Source organism: Xiphophorus couchianus, chromosome 22 (genome assembly GCF_001444195.1).
Source record: "Xiphophorus couchianus chromosome 22, X_couchianus-1.0, whole genome shotgun sequence".
Taxonomy (NCBI): Eukaryota; Metazoa; Chordata; class Actinopteri; order Cyprinodontiformes; family Poeciliidae; genus Xiphophorus; species Xiphophorus couchianus.
In genome coordinates, this window is record NC_040249.1 from 189,674 (window position 1) to 211,476 (window position 21,803).

General features: G+C 38.2%; 1 protein-coding gene across 2 annotated transcripts in view; it reads left to right on the plus strand.

The window, feature by feature from the left end:
• Positions 1-21,803, plus strand: part of cdh5 (cadherin 5) — a 46,399-nt gene that overhangs the window by 13,788 nt on the left and 10,808 nt on the right. For both annotated transcript variants that reach the window (XM_028006648.1, XM_028006647.1), the window contains exons 5-13: positions 94-261; positions 468-649; positions 4,553-4,660; positions 5,479-5,624; positions 5,701-5,834; positions 8,977-9,086; positions 9,243-9,345; positions 16,348-16,478; positions 16,564-16,678. In XM_028006648.1, the coding sequence (XP_027862449.1) occupies positions 94-261; positions 468-649; positions 4,553-4,660; positions 5,479-5,624; positions 5,701-5,834; positions 8,977-9,086; positions 9,243-9,345; positions 16,348-16,478; positions 16,564-16,678 (1,197 nt within the window). The remainder of the gene's footprint in view (positions 1-93; positions 262-467; positions 650-4,552; positions 4,661-5,478; positions 5,625-5,700; positions 5,835-8,976; positions 9,087-9,242; positions 9,346-16,347; positions 16,479-16,563; positions 16,679-21,803) is intronic.

The window sequence follows — 21,803 nt, forward strand, 5'->3', positions numbered from 1 at the left end:
TTATTATTATTTTTTAACAGCTGTAAGACTATTTGTGCTTGAACATGAGTCAGAGCTGACATCAAAGATAACACCTCGTCTGTGTCTCGGCAGGTGTGATCACCTCCAAGGTAAGCAGCCTGGACCGGGAGACAAAGAGTCAGTATATGGTGGTGGTCCGGGCTCAGGACATGAAAGGAAGGGAGTCTGGCTGCATTGCCACCACCTCAGTGGCCATCACCATCACTGACGCCAATGACAACATAGCGTCTTTTACCAAAAGTAAGCAACAGTCAGCTAACTCTTTAACAAACATATATATATATATATATATAATTGCTTTAAGAAATTCACAGAACCAATACATGCAACTCTCCCATATCTACATAAATAATGTCAGTATATATAATTATATATACAATATATATGTATGTATGTACAGTATATATATATAATGTGTTATTTTTCTGTTTGCTTTCTGTCGTAAGGAAAATATGAAATAAGTGTCCCAGAAAATCTTAAAGTTAATGAGAAGATTGCCGTGCTGGAGTTAACAGACTTAGACGAGGACGAGAACAAGCAGCCCATCTTTTCTATTCCAAGTGGCAATGGGAAGGTATTCAGCTCCAAACCCAGTAAGGATAACGACTGCATACTGGTGCTCAAACAGGTAGGAGGGTTGGAGGGGAGAAACTGATCAGATAATGTCTCAAAGCAGTCTTGTTTTTAATTCACTGTTAATGTGGTGTAACAGATTTTAAATCTTTAGGCTTCAATTCATTCAGATTCTTGGTTAATGAGGAATTTTAGTTTGGAAATGTTCTGGATTAGCCTGACCATTGCCTTACTATGAAAAGATTCTCATCTAACTTCAGTGCTCAGTCTGGGCTTTCACCCAATGAAGGGGTTCAACCAGACATAAACCTATATACATATTTTGTTTTCAAACTCCACTGAAGTTTATTTCACGCTTCAGGTTGCAACAAAACAAACTACAAACCATCTTTACAGTGAAACACTTTTGTGTAACTGTTTTTTTTTTCATCCATACCGCTTCCTGCGCCCCTCCTGTAATGGCACGGCGCTCCCCCAGGGGGCATGCCCCACACTTTGGGGGGCCACTGGTATAATGTGAAATACGCACATAGCTGATGATACACTGAAGTGTTTAAGGCGAATAAACCTTACAGAAATATATTGTCTGTTGCAACAAAATGCAAGCAAGATGGATTTAAACATGTCCAAGAGAAGAAACAGAAAACATCTCTGCCTGTGTGTTTCACATGAATTGTTTCCTCCAGCTGCATATCCAAAATGTGGATGAGTTTCTTCTAAACTTACTCCATGAAATAATTGAAAACCGCAGAGAATTTGTAACACTCTGGTGTTGAAATGTTGGAGGCCTAGGAACTGATAGAAAACTCTTGCAGGAACATTAAAACCCGAGAGTAAAAACACATTCTGTTATCACAAAACATTACAAACACGAAGGAGTCGAGCAGAAGGATGATAGCAGTGAGCCCTGACAGGATTTTCTTAAATTCTCATACACCCATGCAGCGACATCCTTATTGTGTTTTTTTTTTTTGATCACGCTTCCTTACATCTACTGTAATGACAGCGTAAAATGCTAACCTGCATCTAACATGAGACTTTTTTTGCAGTAGTACACAACACAGTGTTAGAGCCGCCTCCTTCTGGTTGGAGAAGATATTTATCCCTGCAGGAATTTCTGGAGGTTTACTTGTCAGAATAAAGTATTTAGGGCTTCAGAGAGTTGCACTATTGTATAATAAGCAGGGTCATAACTGGCTCACTTGCTGGCCTGGAACCAAATTGTGCTCTGATCTGTTCACTCGCCCCTCAGCTCTGCAGCTACTCTTCATCTTCTTCACCGTCGGCATTCACAAAATAAACCCAGCTCTTGTCCACACTGCCGCTGCCGCCAAGGCTTCTTCATTCCTGCTAAGCTGTTTGCTAATGCCTTTTGATAGCCTTCGACTGAGCAGCGTTACGACTGTGGATAATCCTGTTAACAGAATATTCCCTTCTACCTGTGTTGTCCTGTTTGCAGATGAAAATTTGCTATTGTAACACAGCAGAAAGAAAATAACAAACAGGATAATAATGGCTTCTCATTGCAGAGCTTGCTCAAGATAAATAAAAATCAGAGTAAAGCAAAACTTCTTTGATTAGGAATACAATCACAAAGGAGGAACATGTTGGTTTTTATCTTTTAAGTTCAAAATTCTTGTGGGGAAACAGTGACATATTTAAAAAGAAAATTATTCTGATGTTTCAAGTAAGAAAAATAAGTTGCTGTCACTATTGAGGTTAGAACGTAACATTTTAGGAAGTGAGAAAGTGTGTGTAGTACCAAAGCTTGAAGTCAAGCTGTGTCTTTAGCAACCTTGGAAGGATTCAAAGTTGATGCTATGATGAAACAAAGTAATTTTGTAGCTTCATGTTGAAAAAATAAAGCAATAAAAGTCTAACCTTAAAAAAAGTTCACATAGAATAGACCTGTCTTTTAATCTGAACTTACATATCTGCTGTTACTGATGTATTTTGTTCTAGAATGGTTTTACATTCACAAATGCATTTATTTTATTGTCTGTGTTGTATATGCTAACTCAGTTAAACTGCTTCAGTGTTCCTCACATGCTCACTTTTATTGACTTTAATACTCAAATGTTTAAGTCACAATGATCTTTTGACACATCATTTACATTGCGATTATATTTAGTGAATTGACCAAATGACTGAGCAGCTTTTATTTGTGAATAGCACTGTTAGCATAGCTAGCATCACTGACTAAAACAGTGTCTACACACATTGAGACTCGTATTTTCAGGGGTTAGGCACCACATTTTCCTGTGAATGGCTGAAATAGCTCTGTAACAATATCTATGTTAATAAATTATTAGATAACGTACCTTAATATGAATCAATACACTCAGTGGAAACCATGTTAGCACTACTGCAGAAGCTAACTACAGTCTTACTTATTTCCATTTTTGTGGAAACATCCAATCAAAACCAAGAAAAAGGAAAGAAAATCAAAGATGATTGGCTGACTCAGCTGTCAGCCAATAGGATGTTAAGTACGGCTCAGCTGGAAAGTTTTCATGGGTGTGGCCAGGCTGATACCATCGCTGGCCACACCAGCAGTGGTGTTCAACAACTGAAAGGCCTAGACTGCTTGTAATTTTTATCCAACCATCCATCCATTGTCTGTTCACCCTTGTCCCCAATGGGGTCGGGAGGGTTGCTGGTGCCTATCTCCAGCTACATTCCAGGCGGGAGGCGGGGTACACCCTGGACAGGTCGCCAGTCTGTCGCAGGGCAACACAAAGACATACAGGACAAACAACCATTCACACACACACTCACACCTAGGGAGAATTTAGATAGACCAATTAACCTAACAGTCATGTTTTTGGACTGTGGGAGGAAGCCGGAGTACCCGGAGAGAACTGTAATTTTTATGCAAAACAAATATTTAATTTTTCTCCATCTCAACATTAAGACGTTGGTTGTGCTAAGCAGTAGAAGGCTAACTCTGCAGGTGTCTAGACATGGATCTTTAAGTCATCTAACATATTAATCTAATGACATTTATGAAACTGCCATGAGGTGCGGTATGAAGTGGTGAGGCAGAACGCGGTGGAACCAGGATGAGATGACAAAAGATGGCTTTAATGATGAGAATGAGGTATAAACAAATCCAAAACAATCGACAAAACCAGGCAGCACGACTGAGCGGAAGCCAGGGCTCAACGTCGGTAGCAACAGGCTAAACGAAGGGACATCAAACAGACTGGTGCATAAGACAAGGACCCGACAAAGACACAGAGACAGAAGTGACATTAAATACACAGGAGGTAATCAGGGAACAAGACACACCTGGGAATAATCGAGGGGAGACAGGACAACACGGAGACTCAGAAACACAGAAAACTTGAAATAAAATACACAGAAAAACACAGATCCTGACAGAAACATCTGTTTGGCCCCTGTAGTAGTTTAACATGTAAACAGATGTAACCCTAACCCTAATATTAAAAGTATTATATATACTTTTAATATTTAAGTGTGAAGCAACTTCTCAGCTGTAAACTAAAACTCCAAAAATGTGACCCAACATCCTGGAATGATGTCAGTGTTTTTTTCAAATTCTATTTTAGAACTCTGCTGAGAACATTGTCTCATAAATGAAAAAGATGCTCAAAGTTAAGGAAACTCTGATGACTTCTACTATAGTTCTGATTCTGGAGGAGGAATCCACCAGGATATTTGAAAAAGCTTTAGCTGAAGTTTTGTAAATGATTGATTCTCCTGGGTTGTTTTACGTTTGCACCCTTTTCACACCTGAAGTTCTCAGCCGTTCCCGTTCAAATAAATGGAGGTGCAAATGTGCTCCTGCTCAGCAAACACAAGAACATTCATGTTTTCACATGCTCTCTGGAGGATGAATCCAGCTTTAGAGCAGATTGGCTTCAAATGTGCAAATGACATGATATCAGGAGGTTTAAAATAGCAGCGGCTCACTCACCTCCACTCCTCTCTGCAGGCTTTAGACTACGAGACGCAGAATAACTACACCTTCACTGTCAGGGTGGATGAACGGCTACAATTTTCTCCAGCAGAAAACCTCAATGTCGCAAATACAACGGCACAGGTAAGCCCCTCATCAACTAGCATAAGCAGAGCTGAAAGTAAATGGAAAGTTTTACATTTCTGATTTAGAGATTGGATCTCACTAACTTTAATTCTGTATTTTGTTAATATTCAACAAAAAACACAAACACCCTGTATTAGAAATGAAGACACATTGATACTGTATGCAAGCACAAAATACAGCCACAGAAAACAGAGTTAGATGCAGACCTTTCTGTGCAAAAGTCTTAAACCAAATCTAAATTTCCTATCATTTTGAAGCAAATGTCAAACAAAGATTTTTGCACAATACAGGATTATTGCATTATTATGGAAAAAAAAAAAAAAAACATTGAGTGTCAAAACCTGCTTGAATTTCCACTCTCTTATTTTTCAAATCCTATTATGTAAAACATATAAAGTCAGAATGTTATAAAGAAACAAAAATTTTTTTTACAGGTATTTTTTGAGCTAGTGATCGAATGAGAGTCAAATGTACCCTCATTCAAAAGCAAAAATGGGACATTTCACTTATTTTTCTGATTATTAAACAAGATCAAGTTTAAATGCCAAAAAACAAAGGAAAATCAAACTTAAGCCCAAAGCAAAAACAAATGAAAGTTTAATGTGTGAGCGCTGGAGATAGTGTCACAAATAGTCCCATAAAATCAAGATGTTTAAGTTTAGAAAGGTTTGAACTGGGATGTTTTGAGGGAATTCAGACTGTAAAATCATCAAATAAATAGACTGTGAACCTAAAAGGGCAGCAGAGGTGAAAGTGAAGTAGAGTATTTAGATCATGTCCAAATCAAGGCGTTTCTCTTCTGTAATATGCTGCAGGTGACCATAAAGGTGACGGATGTGGACGAGCCGCCGGTTTTCACTCGCTCCGTCTATAACTTCAGCGTTCAAGAGGAGCAGATGGAAAAAACAATATTGGGGAGAATTCAAGCCAGAGACCCGGATGGAGTCAGGAAGCGCATAGAGTATGGTTCCCCTTCCAGCTGTGGTCCAGCTGTGCAGCCACTTGTCCTGCTGATCACTAGCTCTCGTTGTTTTCAGGTACTCCATCCTGGAAACGGGCTTACCCTTTAGGATCGACCCGACCACTGGTCAGCTGTCGGTTATGAGGAGGCTGGACAGAGAGGTGGAGGAGCAACACATGTTTAAAGTTAAGGCACAAGAGGAGAACGGCGGTACGTCATACATCAACACTGAACCAACACGTCCTCACAAAATAAACATGGGAACATGTATACATTTCTTTAAACAATGGTAATTGTTACAGAAGTGTTACAGAAGAAGGGCTTAAAGCGGACGGTATGTTTGTTTCAGTCAGGTTGTGACACATTAACGGGGATTTTATCACAGATTTAACACGTTGCTGTAACACCTGCTTCCACCGCTCTGGAATTGGAGACTAAGCAGGAAAATCACATTAGCAAGTCTTTTTGTTCACACAGCTTTCTGTATTTTTAGATGAGCAAATGAATGAAATCCAGAGATTTATTTCAGCTGCTTGTCACAACAGTCCCCGGAGCTTTGACTAGGTCCTCCATATATAAAACTTGTTTTTGTGCTGGAGATATTTTTAAAAACAGAGAGAGCAAAGAGAACTATCAGTAGAGGAGCAAATCAAAAGAAGTTGCAAATGCATCATAAGAGACACTTTAATAAAAAATACCTGTCAAACACAGAGGGCGCAAATAGAAAACTTTTAAATCACTTGACCTTAATCAGATCCGTCACAGACGCAAATTGATCATATCTAATTATAATCACAGCTAATCACTGCCAGACCCATCCGTTAAAGAAAATAGTAAACAAGAGCTCTGATCATGACTCTGAGCCTAAAACACAAAATCTAATATTTATGAGTAGAAAAATTCAAATAGATTTGGGATCTCTGTGGAAATTTAGAGGTTGTGTAAGTGACAATTAATTTTTTAGCTAAGTGTTCAATAATGTAATCCCCTGTAGCTTCCGCTGCAGGAATTTTAAATAGTTTGCCAACAGCAAAAGAAAATACAATGAGTATATGATTTTAAATTTAATTGTTTCTCCTAAGAGTCTGAGAGCCCCGCGGTCTTTGATTGGACCTCTTTGATTGGACTTCACTTCCATCAGGTTTCATGTATGAAATGAAACCATATCGTCACTGACACTTGATGCTATTCTAGTTGCTTTTCATTGAATAAACATTACAGTGTGTTGATTTTTTTGTGAGGATTTGGATTTTGTGTGTATTTTTTCAGTTAATTGAGTCTCTGTGTTGTCGTGTTTACCCCTTGATTGTTTTCAGCTGTCCTTTGTTTCCCCTGATTATCTCCCTGTGTATTTAACTTCACCTGTGTCCCCTACTCTCTGTTCGATCCTTGTCTTATGTCATTTGTCTTAGCAGTCATGTGTCATGTCTTTGCGTTCCTCCAGTGTGTGAGTTCCTGGCCTCATCCTTCACCTGTGCTGCCTGGATTTCTGTACTCTTCGTTCTCACCATTAAAATTGCCATTTTAACAATAATCTGAGTTCACTGTGTCTCTAGCTCACGTCAAACCATCCACAATTCGTGACATTTTTAGAGTTAAACCTTCCTGTCATGAACTAGTGTGGCAGTATGACTGTTTCCACTTAGATGTTCTGAGGCTTCCTAATACATTTTTTACCTTAATTTTGTAGATTGCAGATGCAACATGCAGCAGATGTTTCCTTAATGAAACATACTAGTATATGAAAGTACTAAAACGGTTACAGACTCAAAGTGTCGCCCATAATTTCTGCCTTGTAATGAACAGACTACTCAATCACTAAGCAGTGGCCACTATTACAGAGGCCACTATACTATACAGAGCAGTTCAGCATGGGTCACTGCACTTCGGTATGCAGGAGGAAATTGGTCTAGACTGCCTTCACCCATTGTAGGTGTTTAATGCAAACACCTGTAATGTGTTTTGCAAACACCTACAAAAACACTAAATCTTACCAAATATCTCTATTCTACTCTCTAGGGAAAATATGTTTTTACAGTTGAATTAAGACAAACCTGACTCATAAGTCACTATTTAGCAAGATATAGCAGATTCTTTTAAGTCAATAATTCCTCAATATGGATGAAAACATACATGTCTATTGGCAGGTTATTTCACTTATGAGAAAACTTGATATAAGTGAAATAATCTACCAGTAGAAGCACCTTTCATCATTATTGAGGAATTGTTGACTTAAAACAAGTTCCTATAACTTGTTGAAAAGTCACTTGTAAATTAGTTTTGTCTCATTTCAACTGTACAGATATTTACGTGAGAAGCTAAACCAAAACTATGTACGATTTTGTGTTTTGCAGTGAAATGTTGCGTCACACCAGTGTAACAACAACCATGATGTACAAGTGTGTCTTGTGTTTGTGGCAAGCAGTCTCATTTTTCTATCCTCCAGTGTTGGACCGTGTTGTGTCTGTAGTACTTTATCCTGCAGATATCCCTCTGAACCAGGCCCAGGATGGTGCAGAACGGGTCGCTTTAACAGACAATGTTCCAGGACAGTATCTGTTTCCATTGTCTGCTTACTACGGAAACTAATGTAACAAACTGCACAAGCCCATGAAGCAGTATTAGTGAAACCAAGACATGAAGTCGAAATGGTAGAGCACATAACATCAGAGAACTGCATTAAGTTAGCTTTATTGTTATTGTGTGTTGTTTTCTTTTATTGTAGTAAAAAGGCCAAAGTGTTTCTACATCAGTGGTTTAACTAACAATCGTCTCACCTTCATCTGCATTTGAGTTTTATTGATAAAACTTGGCTTGAAGTTGATGTGTTGTTCTAACTTGTGTTAAATCCCTTTTCACAGTTAGCTGTTAAGCTAGGCTAACAAAGCAAAGTGGCTAAGCAAATGCAGTGTCTCACTTTACGTTTGCTAGATTTGGCCTGAGTGACATAATCTATTGCAGATGTACCTCTTTGCTGAGATTAAATATATTGCATATGCATGGGTCATATATATTGGGTCACTGCGCTTCGGTACGCACCAATATATGAAAGTACTAGAAAGGTTACAGACTCAAAGTGTCGCCCATAAGGCAGAACTTATTCCACATTTTACTGTCCTAATTTATGGCGACAGGTTGAGGCATCATGTCAGTAGGAAGCTGAGTTTACTCGGTGTGCTGGCTCTCCTGAAAGCCACTGTTGAAAAAATAACAGAAATTACAGGAAAGGTAAAACCAGAAGAAAACTAAGCAAGAATGTTCTGGTTCATTACAGAAATGTAGTTTATGGAAAGACTGCTGACATAAAACCACAAAAACACCCAGATATTGATGAAATGTCTCTCCTCTCTAGGCCTGGCGTCATTTGCTGAGATTTTTGTAACGGTTCTGGACGTCAATGACAATCCACCTGAACTGACTGCCAATGATATATTTGTGTGTGAGAACGACGTCAGAAACACGGTGAGAGGAGAACATTTTAAATACCTTTTGGTTACTTTTAGATTCAGGTTTTCAGAAAACAGACATTTGCATTTAACTCAATTTCATGTTCTCTATCTGGTGTTTTGTATGACATAACTTACTACAGTCTCTGTGTTACTTGTTTCCTGTTCTTAGGTGATCGGTATCTTGGGAGCCTCGGACAAAGACGATCAAGCAGCTAGCTTCACTTTCAGTCTTGCTCTTCCCAGCTCCAACTTCTCCATCAGAGACCACAGCAGTGAGTGTTTGTAATAATTACCTTGCTCTGCTGCTTCTTTACCTGTTGATCCAAGCAAAAACAGGAACTTGTAGAGGGCCCGCTAACTTGTTGCTAAGCAACAGATGAAACTATCGGCAGCAGAGGGCTCGGTGTTGGTTAGTTGTAACTGAGTGCTTTTGTAGTACTTTTGGTGCTTCATTATTCCTCAGAGAATAAAGATGGTCACAGTTTCTTCACTGTTCCTCTGTTATATATTTTTTTTATTATTTAGTTTTTTTAATGACATACAAGTCAGTTCAAATTCCCCTCGTCAGAATGAATTTAATGGAAACTAATCTTTTCCCTTTTGGCATAAAACACTATTTTAGAAAAAAGAGGACAGCTTTTATGAGTGGCAGACACGTTGCAATGGATAAAATCTTATTGTTTACATCTGGAAATTTTGCGTGTGCAAAATGCTGGAGGGCAAAAAGGCGATTATTTTCATCGCCATCTGTGGCCACAGCTGCACTAGAACTAATCAGTTAACAAAACAAAACCTAGAGATGAAGTTGTGATTCATTCAGGTCAGTGTGTTATAGCAGAGAGAAAAACCATTGAAGAACAACTCAAAACCACTCCTAATTCATTTTTCTCGCTCTGTGTCGGCTACATGACACACAGAAGCTTTGCCATAGCGATCATAGCGACTGATGACTCTCAGCTATCATGTTTCAACACCTAAAACGACGCAATCAGTTCACACACAAACAGTGGCGCAAAAAGTGGGTATGTACTGTATGCAACATAGGGGCGCTGCACTACAGGTGGCGCAAAAACGATGTGGGGAATTTTTTTTCTGGTCAGCATTTTAAGTACGTACTTAACAGCTGTTTGTGTATGAAATGATCAATAACAGAGGAACAGCACTAATTAGGCGCTCTTCCCCTCCTGCCAGCCGCTCTCTAAGAAGTTAAACCTCTGGCAAAAATACAGACGTGAGTGGGAAGACGCACATTCCAGGCTAAACAATTACAGTAATGTTTAATAGGTGCATTAAAAAAAATATGTCGGCGATATTCAGTGGCACCCAGTGGGGTGTTTGATATCAAACAGAATGGATCAGGAGAGGAACCGCAGACCTGTCAGAACCTAAAGAACCAGACATCAGTCTCTTCATCCCTCAATCATTTCCTGAGACCGAAAAATAATAGAAATGGCAATTTAAAGAACAAATCATACAAATAGTTTAATAAATAAATTAATAAATATTATGAAGAGAAACCGTTTATTTTTTCAACATTAAACACGTTTGTTAGGATTGTGTAGGAAAAACTGTGATATCTTTTATAAATACAGTGTTTTGTGGTCAATATTATTTCACCATTTTATTAATGGATCAGTTTAGATCAGGCTTCCTATCAAGCTATAAGAATGATAGAAAACATGCTAACAAAAAGCCTCAGACCTGCAGCCCACAGGCTAACAGAAGGGGCTCTTTGGCTCAAATATATTAAATGATGAAATATTGCCCTGTTTTTTGTTTCATTCTTTTTTAATTGCCCTGTAGGCAGCAATTTATTCACATATATGTACATTTATTATTATTGATACTTTAATTAAAGATTAATTTATGTCATAGTGGGGGGGGCACCGATGACATGTTCGCATACACTCAGAAAGTATGTATGGTAGTTGTGCCCCCGCACACAAAGAACAGAATCTGTTACAGTTTAATGTTTCCGGGCTTGATGCTTTTTTTGTGATTGTTAATAATTGATCATCTGAACACAGTGATGGTTGATTAGTTTATTTAATTTTTACTGCTCTGAAACACACCAAATTCTGCAGCACATCTACATGTTACTGTTGTCAAAGTCAAACTGGCATAACTACTTCCCTCTCCATCACTATTTTTTCATAATAAAACTTTTTTCTGACCTTGTTGTTTAGTTGTTGCCGTGTTTGCAGTAGCAAAACATTTAAGATTTAGTTAAGTTGACAACATGACACCTAAATCCGATGGTGGTAAGCGAGCAGCAGATTAATAGCCCCGCCTACCCACACGCCCTAAATACAGTCTGGTGTTTGGTTTGCCACCTTTAATTTTCCGATTTCCTTCTTTTTTTATTTCACAGCTTTTTTCATTTTATTTATTTATTTATTTTCTTTAACCTATTAATCGCTCTAGATAAATCAAAAACCCTCGAAAAGAATTTTAGAGGGATAGTGATAAATACCACTTTCAAAGATTACAACAAATTATGTATTTTTGGAAGCTGCAAATGAAAATATTAGTAGTGATGTAAAAGTTTCAGTATAGTCTGTTGCAGTCAGTGCTTGGCTGGTTTGAAGCCAAAGCTTTGGTTTTTTTCTGACATCTAAATAATTTATATTCCCTTAGAGAGATTTTAAATTTTCCCATATAATGAGATTTCTGCCTTTAGCATTGGAGAATTTAAAAAGAGGCTAAGGTACCAAAAGAATCACATGACGGCTGCTGCCTTGGCATTGACTGCAGTTTGTGTAGAGAAGAAAAGGATATTCATATGATTTTCATCCTAATTTACAGCAACTGGCTTCTTTTGGTACACAATTGTGGTTCATATCTCACATCAATGAACTAAAATAAATATGACAGGACCTTCAGACTGGAGATTAAACAATTGAATATGAATTTGAATTAGCATCAGGAGTGGCTCAGGTCGGATTGTTCAAATTGCAGTAAACAAGTAGATTTGTGTTGCCTTTGCCTGCTACGTTAGCATAGCCCAGCAGGTTTTGATTGTGTAGTGTTAAACGTATGACATGTTCCCAAGTTAAATTAACTGAAATGTTTTAGCTAATTTTCAGATGAACTGAAAAGTGTTACATTTGGGATTTTGTTTTAATCCTAATCTTTACCCGTAGTTACCCTGACCAGTCTGGTATTATTTGCTCATTAACGATTTTTATTCAATGATATCAAACTAAAGTAGGTGCAACACATTTCAGATTTTTATTTGTTAAAATTAAGACAAAATTATCTCAAATTTTCCTTTCACTTTACTATTATACAGTCATTAGCATTTCTTTATCACATAAAATCTGAACAAAATAGTTTTGAATTGCAATGTGACAAAATGAGAAAATGTTTATAGGGTGTGAATGCAAAGCACATTTTAAACACAGTAGGACACAAAATGACAGCATTTTGGGTTATTACTTTTCATCTGAAAACAATGCCCCCAGATGACTAAACAAATGTTCAGAGCCTCAGGTAGTCAGATGAAAGATTTAGGCAAAGAGTTGATATTTAATTTAAGTGGAACTTGATCAGCTCTAAAAGCAAGAAAAACAGAGAAAAAGCGAATAAACAACCCTTTCCAGCCCAACCCTCATCCATTTCCAGTCTTCACATGCCTGGAGGAGCTGACGTGTGAAGGTGATGGAGGAAGAGGAGAATAAAGGAGAGCAAAAGGAAGACATGAAGGGAGAACAGAGAGAAGTTCAGACATGAAGAAGAGGTATAGATGAGAGTCTAAAAATGAAGAATCCACTTGACTCCTGAAAAAAATCCTGTGTGAGAATGACATTAATGAAGAATAAACAAAAGAGAATAATATTAGAGGAAAAGTTGTCAAAAAGTGAAAGGATAAATTAGCAGAGAGACTGTGAAGGTTGGGATGAGGAGAATAAAAATAAATTACATGAAAGAAGAAATAGCTGTGAGGCAGACTGCATGAAAAACGAATCAAATCAAAATGTCAGCTGTTGAAAAGACATGAAAGGTGAAGAAGACGGAGAAAAGAGACTGCAGTTGTTTGTTGGAGCTCCCCTCAAAAACATTCACAAACGCTCCCAACATGCAAAACCTTCAAAGTGAAGGCTCCTGAAATATTAATCATCTGCCACCTCTTTAAATCTGTCATAAACAACCTTCAGGAAGTGACATGACGACTGTTGTGTGCAGCTTGCTACATTAGAACCAGAGATTCAGGGTGAGAGAGACAAACAAGGAAAAGGAAAGACGAGTAATGAGATAGAGAAGAAACCTCCAGAGGGCAGCGAGGAGAATCCTCACAGACAGGATTAAGAACGAAAATCAAACAGAACGAGAGCCAGATCAAAAAGAGAAGAGTGATGGGATGAAGGGTTGAAAATCCTGGTTCTATTGTTTCTTCACTCAGTTAAGGTTTCCTCTGTACAAATTATTTTTAACAAGCTTGTAATTTAAATGTTAACATGTATTCTTGGCGAACTGGTGAAGTTCTTTGTCTCCAATCATTAATTACAATGATGCATTAGTAATGTGATCAAATAGTTTGATCATGTTTTGTTTATTCTTTAAATATCTAAATGATATATGGAATAAAGTGACACTTTCATTCAAATCTTACTGAGAATTGTTAGTTGAGGGCCGAAGACTGTCTTTGATTCAATAGAGCAAAACGATTTCAATCTCATCACATTTGTTAAGTTTGGATTCAGAAAACAGATCTGGTCCCAGCATGGAACCCTGAATTTATAATATTACATCCTTTTTATCCTTGGTGCCCCTAGTGCCCTTTTTGAGTTTTTTTTTTTCAACATTTTTTTAAATTATTTTTTATTTTTAATCTGTATGTCAGAAGGCCTGTTTGTGCCTCTCAGCAATAATATTTAGCTAAATATAATAATTTAGTAAAAATAAACTAGTCTGGCTGCCCTCAGTCTAATAATGACTCTCAGAGCCTCCATGTTGTTCAGACACCGGGTCCATGGTGAGGAGGAGGCGGATCTGTGTCCTCTAACTATCAAATTATGAGCAAGAATATTTTTTCATACACTGGTTTGTGAATAAAAATGTAGGTCTGATGTTGACGTTAGAAAAACTGTTTCTATTTATATTTTTATAATCGTCCTTGCAATAGCGGGACAAACCCGCCTCGACCCTAAACTCAGAAATGCTTCGGCTGCAGAGAAATCTTCTGACTTTAACTTAATCAAGCTGCTAAATGCCCGGTTCGCTACAGGCAGCTTGAGTCGGTCCACCAACAGATATAAAGAATATCTGTCTTTATATCAGACATCCTGATATAAGACACGGTACCGACTGTCAAAGCGAGTCACAATGCAGCTCAAAGCCCCGGTACCACCTGCTGACTGCTCGCTCTGCTTCTCCTTAATGTTTCTGCCAGGCGGGTTAAAGCCGCTGCTGACGGGATCTGGGCTGGAGGTTCGCGGCTGTAAATAGAAGTTATTGCAGAACCTCAGGTGTTAAAGGAAGATTCAGCCCATTTAGAGTTCACAAAATAAACATCAGAGAATAGAGATGTCTCCAAAGCATCGGCGGACTGATAGGGGCCACCGGGGGATTCCAGGTAGATTCTAGAGATGCGCATCGCAGCAGCTGCCCCTTTTTTGATTTATAAATCAGTCTGCAGCCAGGTTGTTCTAGAGGTTAAATAGATATTGTTAGGGCTTATTTGGTAAAATGGCAGCAATTTAGCTTATTCCATAACTTTATAACCAGAGACTTTATCTCCTCTGATCTGTTTAACAGCAACAGTCTCAGATCAGCTCAGCCCTCCAGGACTGTCAGCAGCAGAAACAGAAATTTTATACCTGTTGGGGAAAATATAGACTATATTTGCTTTACATTTCCCCGCATGATGGCAATGATATAGTAGGATCCAATTAGATTTTTGATTAATGTGGGTTGTTGCTTTGTTGTACGGAGTTTTTGTTCAATGTGCCCCTTTTTTAAATTTGAGCCCCTGCCCCTCCAAAGTTCTCTGCACGGCCCTGATTACATAGAAGTCTGTCAGATTGAAATGAATTAAAAGCCTTGACTACAGTTATCTTCTCCTGTATGTTTCCTTCCAATTCAGTTCCTCCATAGAGCAACAATTCACAATGAATGGCAAACACATCCTAACACACACAATCCTGTTCTGTCTGAATTCAGCTCCAGTAACTCGGGCTCATTCCATTGCAGCTAAGGCTGCCAACGCTAATGTGTTAGTGAATATGATAAGTCTATAAAGTTTGATGTGTTAATATTTCATAATGGAGAGAAACCACATTACCTGTTTTGACTTAGAAGCCTCTAATAGTCTGACTTAGTTGACAGCAGCGAGGTACGCTGTCTTGTACTGTCAGCAATGCGTAGCCACAAATGTGAGGGAAAAAATTATTGAATGAGGCTGGTGACTCAGCTGTAAATTTGATTTTAAAAACCATCGTGGATAAAACCAAGCTAGCATGTAGCCGACATTGTAACGGTGAATTATCCTTCAATGGAAGCTCAACCAGTTTAGAGTTACCATTTCTAAATTACATTTGAAACAAAATTATTTCTTTTAAAGCTTCCTGAATATGAAAACTGAATAGTTTGGAATGAGATAATAAAGCAATTTTGGAAAACGTGTATTTTGACATTTCAAGTTTACAAAGTTAGCGCAGTGATGGATTGTGATAAATCATAGCGCTAGATTAATCAATTACATTTTTTAATTGATTGACAGCACAAGCCAATCATAAAGTCTGATTTAGATCCAGATTGCAGAAAAGGCGTTTTCAGCCAGCAGGCCTCCAGCAACAGAAGAGGAAGGAATAGCACTGCCTAACTGAATGCTACAGAAAACCTGAGAAAATTTGCTCACTTCATCTCTTTCACTGGCACTGCTTTAAAATGGACTGAAATCATAGAAACAGATTGAAAACAGTGGTTCCAAAGTCTTAGTGACAACCCCAAACCAAGCTTCTTCTGAACTTTAACACAGAGCAGCAAGTGGAGCAAAAGGAACTTTCCTGCCATTGTGTTCACTCAAATTCCTAAAACTGAGGTATATTGTGGACAGCTCTCCCCATTGACTCAGCAGGAAACTTCTGTCATCCAATAATTGAACTAATGATTCCATTGTTTTGGCCCTGGCCTGTAGAAAACACAACATTCTAACATTTCCTACTGGCACATCTAATTACTTTTTCCAGGGCTAATTTGGTCTCTGCCAGCCCTAGCCCAAAGAGCATTTGATGCGCATGCTAACTACTTGTATACCCACTCATCTTGTGCAGATAACACGGCTGCTTTACTGGTGAAGGAGGGCCCCTTCAACCTGGAGGATTCCAGTGATTACAGTGTGGAAGTGCGCATCAGTGATGGAGGCCAGCCTCTCATGAGCAGCATCACCAAACTGCAAATCAAGGTCCTTATATGCTTTGCTTTGAATGAAATGTCTTCTGAAGCAATAGGCAACAGAAAGAATCAAACACTTCCTTCCTTTGTCTCAGTTATGCCAGTGTGACGCCAAGCGAGTTTTTTCAAGGTGTAAGGCCAGTATGCAGAGGATGGGGGTCAGCGTCCAGGCCCTGCTTGCCATACTGCTGTGCATACTGACCATACTGGGTAAGTCTGGATTTATTTCCTTGATTCATGCATGAACCTTTTTGTCATCTGTGCACTTTTATTTTTTCTTTAATATAATGTTGTGCTATACTGCACAAGTTGGAATTACAAACATAATTCAGTTTCCGATTTATTTGTATCCCAAATGGGCAATTGATGTTACAGCAAGTACAAAAAACTAAAAGGCAAAATATCAAAGATAAAAAAAACAAAAAAAAACAACAAAACATACCAGAAGGACATGAAATACAAATCAATAGTTGCATTTCAAATATGCTGCACACCGGGAAGAGTTCAGCAGTGTATTTCATTATTGACTGACAATTGCTACTAACACTTAATCAGGTGCAAGTCCCCCTAACTTGTCCTGCATTCAAAATACTAGGAAGTCTGAGCCTGATCCCAGAAGGCAGAAACTGGAACTCAGCATGTAAAGGATGAGAAGTATCAGCAATAAAGGCTTTAGTTTTCCTAATGATTTGTTTTTTACACAATTCTGTAAGTGAGCATTGATCAACCCCTAAGATCTTATTGCTAGTATGTATTACTCTGGTAAGGGTATTTCTTGACCTAATACTACAACGTGTTCCAAACTATTATGCACATTGGTTTAAGTGTCATAAAGATTACATTTTTTGTTGTGCTATTAAATTTATAGATGATATTGTGTGTCACAACTATCACTATAATTAATTTCAGAGAGCTGGTTGATTAGTTTGTCTGGTGAGCTCAATTAAAAGAAATCTACAAGGATGTTCCACATTATTAAGCAGGCCACAGGTTTCAAGCAATATGGGAAAGAGAAAGGATCTTTCTGCTGACGAAAATCATCAGATAAGTGTAGTGCCGTATGACAAGATATGAAAACATTAGATATTTAACAAAAACTGAAGCGTTATCGTACTGTGAAGAGATTTGTGGCTGATTCAGAACAAAGATGGGTTTGTACAGATAAAGGCATAATGAGGAAGGTTTCTGTTAGACAAATTCATCGGATTAAGAGAGCAGCTGTTAAAATGCCCTTACAAAACAGCAAGCAGTTATTTGATGCTGCTGGTGCCTCTAGAACCTCAAGGTGGAGGATCCTCTAGAGGCTTGCGGTGCATGAACCTACTATTGGGCCCCTAACCAGAGCTCACAAGCAGAAGCGTGGCAGTGGGTCCAGCCGTACATGAAGATTAATTTTCAAACAGACTTGTTCACTGATGACTGCTGTGCAACCCTGGATGGTCCAGATGGACACAGTAGTGGATTGGTGGTGGATGGCCACCACATCCCAACACGGCTGTGACGTCAGCAAAGAGGTGGTGGAGTCATGCTGTGGGCCAAAATCATGGGGAGAGAGAGAGCTGGTCGACCCCAATAGAGTCCCTGAAGGTGTGAAAATGGCCTCAGCAAAGTATATGGACTTTCTGACTGATAACTTTCTTTCATGGTTCAAAAAAAGAGCCGTACCTTCTGTAGCAAAATCATCTTCATGCATGACAATGCACCATCTCATGCTGCAAGGAATACCTCTGTGTCATTGGCTGCTATGGGCATAAAAAGGGGAGAAACTCATGGTGTGGTCACCATCCTCCTCTGACCTCTGACCTCAACCCTATTGAGAACCTTTGGAGTTTCCTCAAGCAGAAGATCTGAGGATAGAATGCAGTTCATATCAAAACAGCAGCTCTGGGAAGGTATTCTGACATCCTGTAAAGAAATTCAAGCAGAAACTCCACAAACTCATGGATGCAAGAATTGTGCAGGTGATATCAAAGAAGGGTTAACATGTAACTCGGTCTGTTAAGCTTACTGCTGCACATTCAAAGAATGACAGTTTGCAGTTCTTTATAATCCATAAATGTTTAGAAAATCTGCTGTGCATAATAATTTGGAACAGTGCATTTTGAGTTTTTTGGTTTAAAAAAAATACTGTTCTCATGGGGAGTTTTGTTCAGTAAAATTTGATTTATACTGTAATAGTTCATTGCTTGAAAACTTTGCATTGACCATATAAGAAAATCTGAGAAAATATCACTTTCATAATAATTTGGAAACAGTGTATGATTTCCAAACCAACAGAGGAGAGAAAAAGTCTATAAAATAGGATCATCATTGATGATCAACTTGAAACTTTGCGAGCCTCCTTAGACAAAATAATCTTTGCTGGCCCTTTTTTTGTAAGTTTTCTGAATGACAGGTAAATTTGAACTTATTATCCAAAATAGTCCCAAGATATTTGTAGTTCCCTACTGTCTCCACTGTCTGACCTTTAATTACTGTTTGATTTGTGTTATGGGGTTTCTGTCTAAAATCAATGCACATGTCCTTTTTTATCTGTACATTTAATGAAAGAAAAGCTTTATCACACCAGTCAACAAATTCATCGACCACAGGGCCATGGGCATCATGTTCATCATCGTATAGAAGGCTCCGCAAATTTTAACTATACATTTACTATAATTTATTATATTTAACTATAATATATATGCTATAATTGTTAAGGAAAACACGCCAATTAAAAAAAAACTCCCACTTTTCAGCTGTGTAACAATTAGTGTATTTCCCAAAACTGCAGTGGAAACACTTATTGCATCACACGAGTCATGTGATCAATGACTGGATGTTACTGGTGGCGGAAACAACAATGAAGAAGACAGGAAATGGTAGGATGATGGTGGCACGGCGTTTTTTAATGACTTATCACTCTAAACTTATTCATATGTGATTTTAATTATGTTTCTTTTTTCAATGGAAACATCTGAGTTTTTAAATTGTGGTTTTTTTTTTTTACATCAGCACAGAGTTTGTAATGGAGCTACTGCTGGAGACCCTCTCCTGGTCAGCCACTGACAAAATATGTAGTGATCTGAAATGTTTCAATCATGAAACAATCAGAAAATTAATGAACAGGTGAACTGTTTTAGAAATTTGCGTTGTGATCTTGTTGCACATCCATATAATTCCAGACTGTTTCCATCATTGGCTGGTTTGTGATGAAGACTCAGAATTATTTTTCAGGTTGTATAGTAAAGCAAAAATTGTTTTGCTTTACCATGCTTTACAAAATATTTTGTTTTCTTAAGATTACATGGGTAATATTCATTCTTAATCCTAATTTGTTCTCCTTTCATTTCAGACCAAATGTTTCAGGCCAAGTATCAAAAAGCTGCTGTGATTTGGTAAACCAGACACAAGCAACAAACCTTTCTGAGCTTTATAAAGAATGTAACTTGTTTGATTTGAGAAAATGAACATTGTCTTGGTGGTGAGGGAATTTTTCATTGACAATACACAATAATGACGATGAAAATAATAATTTCCTTTTTTAATTGACTAAAAACATACTTTTTCAAGTGCACAGGTTCACAGCTTTGTGTAGGGTCTAAATAATATCCTCCAGATTATGATTGTATTATTATTATGTTGTCATACCAAGGAAATTTGTAACTTTGCTAAATCTGCGATGATGCTCGTTGGGTATTTGTTTTACATTTATTTCAAATAGAGAAAAAAAACCATAAGGTTATCTGCATACGGTGAAATACGGCTTTTAAATGAAACAACATACATTTCATATCCAAACAAATTGTAAAAATGACTTCTTAAGCTCTTTTAAAATTGATTTAAAATTCAGGCTACAATGACAACTATTTTCCTTAGCAGTTTATTTCCTGTTTATAAAACAGCTGTGAGGCTTTAGAGCTCCAACTGAAAAACTGAAATCCATAAAGCAGCAGCAGCAGCGACTGATGCACTGTTAAACGATTGGCAAATGAGATTCAATTGCACCAACCCCCACTCTCCAAGTTGTTGGTTTTATGAATAATACAGCGACAGATGTGGAAATAACGCCTGTGGTTGTGAGCTCAGGATTCTGTTTGATACCTTCACCCACTGTTCGTTTTTCTTTCTGGAGAAAAAGAGACACTTGTCATGTCAGATCAGAGGCCCAATGGACACAGTTGGATAGACGTGAGGGGTCCGGGATGAGAGGTGCGTAAGACGGAAGGAAAAGAGACAAGGAAGTTAAAAAAGGGATGGAGGCAGAGAGAGAAACACATCTATTCAGACAAGGATGTGGGGAAATGCAGAAGGTGAAAGACGCGCCAAAGGCAAAAAGTTGAGGTGCAATCGGTCGGGCTAAGTGACAGAAGAAGATGTGGTTTGGAAGAGGTTGGAAAGAGAGAACTGTGGGAAAAACAGTGGAAGAATAGGAGTCGTAATAAAGAAAGTTTATCAGCTCTTTAGGTGCCATCTGCTTATCAAACACTAGCAAACACCCAACCTATTAACTATTAATACACTCCTTCACTCTCATGCTTTTCCTTTCATTTTAATTCATCTCTCTCTCCCTATCTCCCTCAGGGTGCCTCTTCTTCTACCACTCTTTTCTGTCTTCCTCTCTCTTTATCAAACAGCCCAAAAGCACGCCAGATTAACTATTTAATCCCTTGTCATTATCTGTCTGGTCACAAAGCAATTTGCCATTCACACACACATTTTCTCACATAAAGTCAGGTTTGACACCAAGAAATTTTTCTCAGTCGTCTTTTCCATCACTTTCTCTTGTCTTGTCCCTCTAAGCCAGATATCTGCAGCTTATTAAACTGAGAAGCATGTGTTGCAAAAGATTAATCTGTTGGTTTCCCATGCAAACTTAAATCAGTCCGTTCTCCCTCAGCTGAGAGAGTTTGATGTTCACATGGCCTGGGGCCCAATCAAATGTCACATTTTCCTTCTTTTCCTCCTCGTCTGTCCTTGTGCTTGATTTGCTCACCCTGAACTCTCAGATTTCTCACTCTGCCTTCTTTCTTCACTCAGCAGCTGCTTGCCATATTTTTCCTCTTTTCCTTTCCTTTCTTCTTCTTCTCTTCCTTCTTGCTGCTTGCTTAGTTTTATTCTCCGTGGACAATGAAGAACAGCTAACCAGCAACATAAACTTAGAAGAGGTTCACTTTAAAAAAGAAACTTGTTAAAGCGAGTCTCGTATTTTGGGAAGTCATGCATCTTCGCTCCGTTTCTGAAGTAATATTTGTAATAAATTGCTTTTGTGCCTTGAATTGATGCATTTTCTGATCGATACATAGTCACAGATCTTCTTGAAAATGTTGTCCTTTTTTCCTGACTCATCTCTTGA